Raw genomic sequence first — 12545 nt, 5'->3', positions numbered from 1 at the left:
ATTGGGAAACATTGGGACACAAGTTCAGCACACTTGTGTTTAAAGTTATCTTCCCTTTCTAAAAAGGCTGAATCGGGAACATGTTCACACTTATGTAGTGACACACACACGCACACACACACACACACACACATACACGATTCACAATCAGCAGATGGATTCAATGGCACTTTTGAACTCACGCTAATATCTTATATATACTACGCTAGGATTGTGTGGTTGGTCGGCTTTGTTTGCACACCACAACCAAACATCACCAGAGTCCACTCGGAAGCGGACTGAGGCCCTTCTTTGCAGGCGGTCTCGGCCCCGATTGAACAGTCTCCATGAAAGCTTTCACACCAGCACGAACCGAGCTGGACGTGGATATGCACACGAGTTTGACTGAAGTTCTGGTGTGAAAGTAATGTAAAAAATAGTCACTCCGGAATGATATTTGTTAGTGTTTTGCTCACACTTATTACAGTGCAACACAAATGCACATATTATTACAATGAATGTGAAATATGTTTATCAAAATCATTGTTTTTATTAAATAATGTACTAAACTTTTTAATCAAAACGAGATTTGAAACCACAGTTTCTGCAAACTCAGTCTTTAACAGCTCACAAAAGCAGGGATGTGGTTCCCTCTTGTGGACTTCACTGGAAACAACATCCTACATTCATATTATTTTTACTTTTTTAGCCTCATGTGATGATTATTGATATTGTATAATGGCATTATATACAAAATAGTTTTATGTATTCTTTGTGGTTTTGTTTGTTGTTTTTTTAGCTTTCCCCCCCCAAATGAAACAAGCATAGAAACGTGCCATGTAGTTATTTTTCTCTCATATATGAAATACTTATTAATTTAATTGACTTTGGTGTCAGTCTGTGTATTAGTTATGTACTTGCTAGATGTGTCACTGCCCTAGTGACAGACCGACAGGCAGCAGGCTTCATGTTACACAACAGCAGTTCAGTCTCACCTCCAGCAGAGTCTTTCAGTCGGGACAGATGGACAGGACCACAACTAGTAAGACTGGCGTTGTTCTGGACCTGGTCTAATGTGGACCAGGTTTAGTCAGCAACAGGAGCCTGGTCTTTCTGAACAAAAGCATTTTTTTCTCTGGATCAGAAAATAATGAGGGAAGAAGTGTGCTTCTTTTGTGGAAACTGAACTGGATCCGCTCTCTGCTCTGGTTTCTGCGGGTTTTAACTGGACTAGAAAGTGAACCACGGCCATTCTGAACCAAACCGGACCAACGCTGAGCATCTGAATAAACAGGTTGTCTTTACTCACATATACATATAGTATAGTATTGTTCTAGCTATGTTTACTATGTTCACCTTGTTAATACACTACTATTAGTTAATTAGCACTAAACTCAAAATACAGGTGCGACTGCACCAAAGCTGTACTTGTCTGTTCTGCAGGTGTTTAGTCACACACTTAAGTATTTTACAAATTAAACTTTTAACCTGATCCAAATTATTACGATTCATGAATGTTTGAACCAAATTTCATCGCAATCCATCAAATAATTGTTACCACACATGTGAACCTAATACTGCCAGACAACAGTAGACTAGTAGTATTCAAATGGATAAGGAAACATGTACATGTACTAGTAGTGTGTGTGTGTGTATGTGTGTGTGTGTGTGTGTGTGTGTGTATGTTGTAACATCCGACTACCTTTTTATTTACCGTTTAGGTTCACTCCAGCCCAGTCCAGTTCAGTTTGAGTTCATTCTGGTTTGGTCTAGTCATGCAGTCCCTGACTGAGGAGATCCAGAGTTTCTCTCGGACGAGACTGAGGAAGCAGTGCACTCGCGTGACATCACTGAGCGGCCGTCGCATCATCGAGACCTGGAAGGGCTCTACGATCACTGTGGTTGAAGACCCCGCCCCCCCAGAGAAGATGCTGGGTTACGTCCCAGACACGTCCTGGGACCTGCAGGTCGGCATCGTCAAGCCCTACCTGCTGCTGGGTGAGTGAACGTTACACACAAGTCCTGTGAAAACAAACAGAAATGGACATCCATCCATCCTAAAGTCCAGCGTAAAGTCGATTTCTGATCAAATTTGTGTGGAAAAAGTGAGAAAACCGATGAAAAGGTGCATGGTGAGACATTTGAGCACAGCACACTATGTTTCTATGATGTCACAGTTCCAGTTAAACTTCCAGTCTGGATTGCACTAAATCCAGTTGGTCTTACAATAGTTCAAACAACATTCAAGATCAACAACAGGAAACAACCACAACTCTGAGTCTATCTTTTAACTATGTAGATAACCAACTGAGGGATTTAAATCCCTATTTACATCAGTATGAACTAAGCCAAAGACTCACTTTGCACCACAGGTAACTCCTCTCCCTCTTGCTTCTGGCAGATTGACAATTGATGTAAAGCTTTTCCTCAGTGGCAAAAGTATTCTCTTCTATGAAATACATATCAGGCAGCTGGTTTACCTGTTATGTGGCTTTGGGTAAATTAGACCTATTAGAAATTAGATTATATTAGACCTCCACAGCAAGGATGTGTGTGGCTAATTAAATGTATTACCGGCGAGCTTATGTTAAAAGATATTATTGCTTGCATTGTAATTAGAAGAAAATCCTAATTAAATACAATATACTATATTGTAATATTGTAAAAATTGATTTTCGATGGTGAAATGTAAGAGAGCACTAAGCTAGCAAGAGACATGCTGGGTGGCACCCGTTGGTGAGCTCGTATTTAGCAGCCTCTTGTGGACCCTTTGTCAGCGTGGCGCTCAGAATATGATCAAAACATGAAGAGTTAATGGAGATTTAGCATGACCTACCGAGTCGCGGCGCAACTCAGTGGATGGGTCCACTCCCTCCCGCCTCGCCCTGTCCCGGGAGTCACCTCCAGTCCACCAACACTGATAACCACCCTGGCTCAGAGAAGAGGGTAACATGAGCCCAGACGTGGGGGAGGACAAGGGGCAGGTGACCCAGGGGCTCACTGATTCACAGGTGGAACATATATGACCCTTTGACCTGCAGTGGACACAGATTTCTTTTCAGGTTAACTTGGTTCAGCACCTTGGACAGCGTCTGGTAACAAACAAAGACAAACCCTGAACTATAATCAACTTCGTGTTTGCATGTTTGTGTGTGTGTCTGTGTGTCTGTGTGCGTGTGTGTGTGTGTGTGTGTACGTGTAGGTTCTCAAGATGCTGCACATGATTTTGGCACTCTGAAAAAACACAAGGTGAGATCACCCAAAGCATGAAGGGAAACCTGAAAAGGCAAAAACTCTAAAATTAAATTAAATACACCCTAGAACATGTATTTTACCATTTTACCAAGACCTAACGAATTAGTTAGTTCTTGAAAAACCTAACTAATTCTAGAAAAATCAATATATGGCAAAAAGTTAATTTGCTTTTTCTCTCCGTTTCTGCCCTCTGTCCTGAATAAAATCGAATTTTGTTCCGCAAAAATCAAGCTTTCCCAAACGGATCTTGAGAGTGTACTTCAACACGTCACCCGGGCGTTTCAGTGTGTACGAGATAAACTGAGCAAGACGGTGACATATGCTGCTCAGTGAGGCTCAGTTAAGTTGAGAGGACAACCTTTATATGGCTTCAACTCTTTGTTTGTTCATTTTAAATGTCACAGATGAGCTGTTGCTATTAACCAGTCAAGCAGTGATGTTAAACACCGCTTAATGAAGAAAGGGACAACATTATCTTATGGCGGTACATCATCATTACTATGGATCAAAAAGATAAGACAATCTTCATCAAGATAAAGTCTCCTCCTCTTCCTCTTCCTCATCAGGTGTCTCACATCCTGAACGTGGCGTTCGGGGTGGAGAATGTGTTTCCTGACCTGTTCATCTATAAAACCGTCAGTATTCTGGATCATCCCGACGCTGAGGTGCTGCTTCACATCCAGGACTGTTGTGACTTCATCCAGCTGGCTCGCAGCGAGGTTAACACATCACTCTCACTATACTACAGATTATATCAATCAATTTATTAATAATGAATTAATACAGTCAGTGACCTACAGTATAATAAAAGAGTAATATATAGAGCAAATAATTTTTTTCGGGGGGGGTGGGAGTTTTTTCTGCATGGATTGAAACCATCACTTATCAAAACTGACTTCTAGCAATAAACAAATAGTTGAAAAATCAGATGAAAGTGAGTCCTCTTCAAAGACATTCTCTAAGTACAGTGATGTCTCACTCTGCAGAAAAATCAAACACCCATGTCTCTGTTTCTGAAAATGTTCCCTTCTCCAAGCTGATCTCATATGTTGCAGTCACACGTTTCACTTTAAGGTGGACAATCATCATTAAAGAAAAGACAAACTGATCGGCTTTAATACTGTCAAACAAATTGGAAGAAACAGGAATATTAAAGTTTCCGGAGACTAAAGTAATAACGGAGCTGAGAGCTGCTGTAGCTCAGGTGAAACCAAATGAGCGGATCAAGTCCAACAACAGGAAACAATCCCATAAGGAAAAGTAAAAGGATTAAGGGAGTAAGGAGACAAATGTAAGGGTTTTAAAATAAGGGTTGACATGTGACACATGTTTCGACATCTCCTCTCCTCTCTCCTGTTGTGAATAATAGATGTTTAGTTTTGTTCATAATTTATTAAACTGCACACAGATCAGATCTCAGTGTCATACAGCTTTTAGCAGCGAAGCCTGCGGCTCACCTTAACATGACACCACACACACACACACACACACACACACACACACACACACACACACAGCGAGTCATTAGAAAGTCATTAGGGGTGTATGATTACGCAAAGTGTGTGTGTTCACTATGATATTGTTGAGTGTGTGTATGTAGTAATTCCAGCCCTGATAATCAAACTGATGCTTTTACATTGAAATGCAGGGTCAGATGACCCAGCAGGCCATTTGGCTGGTAATGACCTTCACATAATGTCACTGTCATGACAATGACAGCTTCATGTGACTGAGTTCATGACTACAGATACATAGAGTGGTTTAGTATGCTTAGAGGGTTTTTTACTGCCCTGGCTTTGTGAAAAATGTCAAAAAAATGTCAAGCATTATGATATTCAAATGTGTCTTTAAATTCTAAATGTATTTTAATCCAAGGTTTCATGTCAGGCCTTGCTCACATTTTGGGGTAATTTAAAAAAAATGATTTAGACACATGCGCTCATCAAACAAAAAAACAGGTTTTTTGTTTGTTTTTGGTGAGAAGTGCAACTTGAATCTGTTAAAATGTCAGTCTTTTAACAAGACAGACTCTTGAGCAAAGTTCCCGTTTTCCGTTCTCTCAGTGGCCAGATGAGCAGGTTGATACCAGCTTGGTTCTGGCTGCAGTGAACGCAGACTTAATGCGAGGTCTGAAAACTGGGCACAGCTGTGGCAAAAACCTTCCATTAGAAGGAAAATAGAAGGAGTAATGGAAGAGGATAATGGACACAAACAAACAAGCTATCCATTAACTAAACAGCACATCAGTGATGGAGCCTGTTGTGGCGTGAAGCTCGACAGGCTGCAATTCTGTTCTGTTGGTCTGTAGAGCACACTAACGTTCAGAGAGCGTCATGTTGATGTAGACACAGTTAGAGACTGGCTGGTTAACATAGTGGAGCATAAAGCAGCTAAAGAGTTGGTGGAGACCAAAAATGTTGCTAAAAGAGAGTGAATATTGGACTATTCATCAAATGGATTGGAATTTAATTGGATGATTGTGTTGCTAGGCAACAGTTTGCTGACAAGTTTGGCATAAGAGCTTTATAAGAAGATAAGATGTTTGGTATGTCCGTGTTTCTTATCTTCTTGTGGAATTCTTCTTCCCCCAAGTAGCTAAAATAAATTCTGCTCAAATATGAACATGTCCTTCTGTTCCTCCCTCAGAAAGGTGCGGTGTTGGTCCACTGCAACGCCGGTGTGTCACGGGCACCGGCAGTTGTCATTGGCTATCTGATGTCATGTGAAGGCCAGTCCTTTGACGCCGCCCTCTCATTGGTCAAATCAGCTCGTTCCGCCTCGTCCCCCAACCCTGGCTTCTTGGAACAACTGAGGAGCTACAAAACGCCGATGATGAACGGATCCAAACACTGAAGGAGGAAGTGAAAATTTGGGAGTTTTGCAGTGTCTTTGAACAGAGACAAGTCTGGTTCTACTCTGGGTTAATGATCCAGAGGATTCTAGGTGATAGACTAGATGACTAGACTATATGATATGACAATGTGAGATTGATACTTTGTAAAATACTGAACACCACCTAAACTCTTTAAAATAGGTTTGTCATAAGATACCACATGCTGGAAATCGATTTATCCAAATTCCAAAAGCATATGACTGTCTTCCCTCCTGCAGTATCTATTAGTTGTGGTTTTGAGACAAAAATGCATAATTTTCTTGTTCATTATTAATGATGTGTTCTTTGTGTTTTGGTGTTGTTATTCACATACTCACGTCTGTGTTGTGTTAAGTAAGATTAAATCTCTGTTTTATTTCTAAGCATTAAAAATAAATAAAAACTTGAATGACTGAAGTAAAAAGGTTTGCTTTAACTGCTCAGTGTTATTACTGTTATTACTGGTGATCTAGGGGTACGGTTTCAGGTTGCAACCAACTGAATACCCTTCTGCTCTCTACTACCAATTCAAGATAATAGTAATGTGAGCTGCTGAGTGCAAAACCATGGTAAGGCCATTCTACAGTGGCCTTCAGGTAACGTAAAAACTCTTTAGAGCCATTGTTTGGTGTGTCCATTCCGGGCCACTGTAGAAACATGGCGGTGCATAAGAGGAGCAGCTCCCTATGTAGATCGAAAGGGCTCATTCTAAACTAATGAAAACAAGATTGTTCAGTTAAATTAGGATATTACTATTTAATTAAAAGATGTGAGTATTTCTCTAAACCCCCGAATCTCACAATGTGAGTCTGAGTTTATGTGCGTTAGTGTGTGTGCGTGTTGTTTGGTGTCACTTTGCTCTCACCGACTCTACATTCACGAGGACCAGACAGAAGAAAGCTCGGCTGGGGGTGAACCTCTTTGCACCCTCCGGCCCCGAAGCCATTTTCAGTACAAGCTAAAGACCTGAGTGAATAAAAGTTAGCAAAAGCTTGAGGTTTGATTGAAAAGCGTGGACGTGGTGTGGCGGCCATTTTACATGGTTTTCCATCAAACTTCAAGCTGTTGTAATGCAACTGTACTTAGTAAAAACTGTCTGTACCATCTGTAAAAGTATTACAGCTGCCCCTGTTAAGTGTTATATAATGCCTTTATTATATTGTATGTTATATATAGTTGTTGATATTTGTATAATATTCTATATTTATTGCTAATCAAGTGTCAATATTGATAATGCACTGCTTTAGAAATATAGTTATGCCAATAAAGTCATCACCTGAGAATTGCACTGTAATTATACACATAAGTAGTTCTCTTTTACAGTATTTTTAATCAAAGTTGTAGACAAATTGTAGCGATAACACTGCTTAAAGCAGACACAGCTAACATTAGCTTAGCTGGCGTTATATGAAATCGTTTCATGTTGGCAGAGGATTATCTAAATGTGTCACACTCAACACCTGGTTGAGGATTTATTGTAATCTGCTGAAGGTAAATATATGTGTGTATTTTATGTCCTGTAACAATTTAATGTCGTTTTTAAAAGTTGTGATGCTAATGACGATAAACCCCCGTTAGCAAGCTAGTGACGTTAGAAAGCCAGTGACGTTAGCAAGCCAGTGACGTTAGCAAGCCAGTGACGTTAGCAAGCCAGTGACGTTAGCAAGCTAGTGACATTAGCAAGCCAGTGATGTTAGCAAGCCAGTGATGTTAGCAGAGCTCTCATTGTGGTAACAGTCCTGTTCATTGTGTATTAGTGTGTGTTTGGTGTTATTAGCTTAAAGCTAAAACTACCTCCGTATGAGAAAGTATTTTGATAGCTTGCACTAGCAGTTAGTATATTGTTTGCTAAGTAGATTTATTTTTTGTCAACAAAGTGATTTCAAACTAAACCTCCCGATGGATTGTGTCCTTTTCAGCTTGTAAAGTTAGCTGATAATAGTTTTTTAAAAATTATATTATGTTTTACTCCAGACTAAAGAAATGAAGCATCGTCTGAATATGAATTCAATCACCTGATATCGTTTGAATTTATACGTGTTATTTATTCAAATCATGTGACAGCGTAACGTTATAGTGATAATATTTATGGTCTATTTGTGTGTCTTATGGTGAACAGACGACATGCCATGTTGGAGTTGCCAGGTCCTTTTGCTGCGACTTAAGCCCTGATGTCTTAAGTGTTTTCTCAAACCCCCGTTCATCCAAACCATTTCTATTCACAAAAATATTATTAAAATTATCCATTTATTTTGCGTTATTTTTCAGTTCAGTTACAAATCCAATCTTGTTTTGAAGTGTTTAGAAATGAAAATTAAACATTATAGTCAGAATATATAATCTAGATTTAAACTCATTGATCACTAAGATTTAACTAATTTCAAAGTAATCACGTCGAGAGCAAAATTAAAGCAGATTTCATTCCTGCGTTTTTAATTTTTGTTCTAAAAGAAAAAATATATTTTGGTTATTATGAAAAGGGACTGACGTTTAAAAGGGTCAGCTCATTCATTAAGACAACAAAAAGTTAATAATGCCGCAAAAAGACATTTAAAAACTAACTAACTCTGATAGGACTCTAATATATATATATATTTTATCTTTGCCAGCAGCAGAGTCTGTAGCAGCATTGGTGCCGCAAGGATCAGTGAGGATGGAGTCATATTTAAATGGACCGCCTTGAGTGGGCTGTGATTGGTGTGTGACTGATCAGAAACAATGATTAAATCAACTGGCTGTCATGAACTAATGCGATGCTTCATTTAGTTTCAGGTGATTATAAACAAATGAAAACATAGTTCTGAATACATTCCATCTATAGATCCGCTTCCATCTAAATTCCATCTAAAATGAGACACGCTGGCCTTTATACTGCATTTAAACAACTATGTTACTATAGTGGCAGATGAAAACATAATAAAGTGCCCTCCAAGGTGCTTGAGTGTGCTTGAGTGTCCATATAGCTAGCAGGGCCTTTCTGAAAAGTTCAAAGTTGGAGGGTTCTGAAAACTGGTGAGGATAATGACTTCAGTCTGTTAGCATGATATCATGTCATCAACTGCATATGTATGATCCTTTCTTTGGTTTTTAGAACAAATCAGCTGGAAAACATTAAAAACTCAGTAACAGATGGCGTTTTCGACCAATTCGTGGCGCGAACGATAGCCAGCTAGCTACAGCTCATGAAATTGTTTTTAACATTTCATTCAGTTAGCAAACTCAGTTGTTGCTGACTAGAAATGAGAGTCTGCTTTGGTTTATCCCTGAATGAAATCGAGCACCAAAATTGCCATGAATGTCAATGGTAATTTTTCTCGGCTATCTGTAAATTGTGATCTGTAAACTGCATATGTGCCCTGGTGCAAGTGGTGTGAAAACCTGCTGCTCCAGCACATACACACACACACACACACACACACACACACACACACACACACACACACACACACACACACACACACACACTGACCCTCCTTTCCTGTCTCCAACATCTTGCTTAAAAAGGAGAGAGAGCTCTGTGCACGAGGAGAGAGGGAGCGAGGGAGCGACACTCAGAGAGGCTGAGCGCTGTGCCGAGCAGGAGGAAGTCTACTTTCTCCTCTTGTGGTTTCTGCTGATGATGGGCTCCTTCTGCTCCGCTCTGAACAGCAGGATGGCGGTGGTGACGGTGATGCCACGTGACGAGTCGCCAGTTCAGACAGTGACAGGTCAGTCGGTCACTTTCTCCCTCTCCATAACTGTTCAATCAACATCATTCTGATATTCATGATGGTGTAGTTGTGGAGAGACATCTGAGTGGGTAATACGTAAATACTGTAATGAGAAAAATAAAATATCTAAAATAGTGTATCAAGTTTGTTGTGCAATACAATTATCTTAAAATTAAACTATTTAAATGTTTTATTATGAAAGTTATTAAATGTTATTTTTTTCAATAAAGGTAGATGCCATTTAAAAAAATATTTTTTTACTAGTTAATTAAACTTTTGTTGTGGACATATTGGGCACATTATTATTCAAAGCAGATTCCTTTTTTGTGATCTGAAACATGTCTGGAGGGGACCTTTAAGACGCAGTTAACAAGATTAAAATGAACAAGAAATAGTGTGTGTGTTTTATAGTTTCTGTCAGATTAAGGTCTAAAAATAAATCTCTCAGCTCTGCCCATTTTGTTTTAATTGTTGCCTCAACAGCCTTTTGACAAAGACCTGAATATATTACTGACACACACACACACACACACACACACACGCACACACACACACGCACACTTGTCCAGCCGCTCACATGGCCTACTTTAATTGTCTCTTCAGTGTTGTGGCTGATTATGAAGAACCAACAGTCAATTAGCCAGCTGACCAATCAGATAGTCCACTGTGTTCATGAGAAGCATGAGAAACAAGAAACGCTCTCTTGGACAACATGGACTGCAACACACATTAACATACTGTTCATTCTTCTGTTTAACATGCAAAAATTAACATGTATATTTAGATATCCCACAGAATCTATCCGTTTATTATCAACATAATTATGAACCTGAAAGTATAAAGGCCGCAAAGACCCACTGGGGGAGGGGCATGGGTCAAACAAAAAACAGCCATAGGTGCCCGGTGTGAAACGACAAGTCAACCTTAAGGTATTTAGCAAGTTCTATGAAGTAGTAACGCAAAAGACTTTATTCATGTAAGATGAGCGGAAATTGACACGTGTTGCTGGACTTTAGTAACGCACAAAGAAATAAACCCAGCGAACCAAAGTTCGCCTGAACTAATCCAGGACAAACTAGGTTGAACTTCTATCTTTGTGAGGAGACTCATTGACAATGCATTTTCAAGCCACTTGCCCATAACCATAACCTTCACAAGTAAATACCCAATATAGGAACCCATGAGCTATCGGTCTGACGACGGATACACCTCTGGGGCCAACGGGCTATATTTCTGGGGTTTAGTTGAAGCCAGCCAAGACTCCCTTTTTTGTGCACTGCTCATTGTTTACAGCACAATTTGCAACTTGAGATGCGAGAGTACAAACTGATTCACCATTAGCCAATTTACAAGCTTATTAAAAAGGAGAGGACATCTCTCTCCGACGGTCTTAAACTCAAATTGGTCCTCACAAAGATATTGTGTGTGCACACACACACACACACATACACACACACATACATACAAACACACACACGGTTATTCTATCATTTTATTAGGCCTCCCCTCTCTGTGTACTCTGTGTACCACACAGCCTTTATATTTTTTATTTTCTTTCATTTTCATGTTGTTTTCTTTGTTTTCTGGAGCTGTATTTACCTCTCCTCTTAGCCGTGTCATTAATACTAACGAACAAATATGGACAGGAAGTAATGAAATGATGTAAGACTGTATGTTGCAATTGAGTTTTGTTTCAAATATATATATATTTATATATTTATTTTTACTGGATTTTCTTTATATATACACATATAAAACATAGAATTAAGATAATACATATTAATGAATTGAAATAATTTCAACATCAAACAGTACAAAGTTGCCTGTTTCAGTTGCTGCTGTGGATCCTTTATTTTTTCTATTTTTAGGTCTGTCTTGCGAGAGTAATTTTTATGTGCAAAAACTCTCAGCAGGTGCCGTAAAACTTACAGCATAGGATCATCAAAGAGACCACCATAGACCTCAGTTTTGAAAATTCACACTGTGAAACAGCTAAATAGTTTAAATAGTTGCAACGAAAGACATCAACTGTTCCAGTTTTTAAAACAAGGTTTTCCTTCCTCTTCCTCCATCAGGGGACTCTCTACAGCCAAGTGAGGTGGTGAGGCGGGTGCAGCATCCAATCAGGACCAGGTGCAGCATCAGGAGGCGTGTCCTTCAAACCACCAACCAATGTGCTGTGAAAAACCCCACGGCCTGGTAAGAAAAACGCTCACGTCAGAAAATATATATATATTCTATAAATAGTCCTACTTTGCTTGTGAAAACATCTATTGTCTCCTGTGACTGTGGAGGAGCTTTGCCAAGTCTGAGAAAATAACCCTAATGATGTCATAGTGATGTCATCAGGGTTAATTTGGTTTAGGCTTGGAGACTGCAAATAGCAGAAAGCCTGTATCACGATTGGGAGGCGGGAAGTTTGAAAGGGGGCAGCAAGGATATAAGACAAGACACCACTGAGTTGCATTATGGGAAATGTAGAATCCGGTGCCAGTAACTAAAACCGAGGACGAGCTCTGCTTCTTAATTTTGATTATTCATTTGTTATTAATCTCTCCCTCACAACTGCCCCAATTTGTGTTTTGACATGGAGTACTGTCTCTATACACTCCCCAGGGGATGAACCCTCAACATTGTATTGACCACATGACCCTTCCAAATAGCGCCAGGCTCAGTATAACAAGGAGTAATGACCACGGCAGCCTCTAGGGGACGCCAGCAGGACTGCA

The 12545-nt window shown here is 39.7% G+C and overlaps 1 protein-coding gene across 1 annotated transcript; it reads left to right on the top strand.

Annotated features, from left to right (window-relative positions):
- Positions 1-1169: 1169 nt before the first annotated feature.
- Positions 1170-6087, top strand: LOC117750831 (dual specificity protein phosphatase 19-like). Its single transcript, XM_034562216.1, has 5 exons — positions 1170-1273; positions 1701-1977; positions 3182-3228; positions 3801-3953; positions 5881-6087. Exons 2-5 carry the CDS (start codon positions 1755-1757, stop codon positions 6085-6087), a joined length of 630 nt encoding a protein of 209 aa, XP_034418107.1. The 5' UTR covers positions 1170-1273; positions 1701-1754.
- Positions 6088-12545: the final 6458 nt, after the last annotated feature.

This window comes from Cyclopterus lumpus, chromosome 21 (genome assembly GCF_009769545.1).
Source record: "Cyclopterus lumpus isolate fCycLum1 chromosome 21, fCycLum1.pri, whole genome shotgun sequence".
NCBI classification, from domain to species: Eukaryota; Metazoa; Chordata; class Actinopteri; order Perciformes; family Cyclopteridae; genus Cyclopterus; species Cyclopterus lumpus.
The sequence above is the reverse complement of the archived record's forward strand: the minus strand, read 5'-3'. Positions and strand labels throughout refer to the sequence as shown.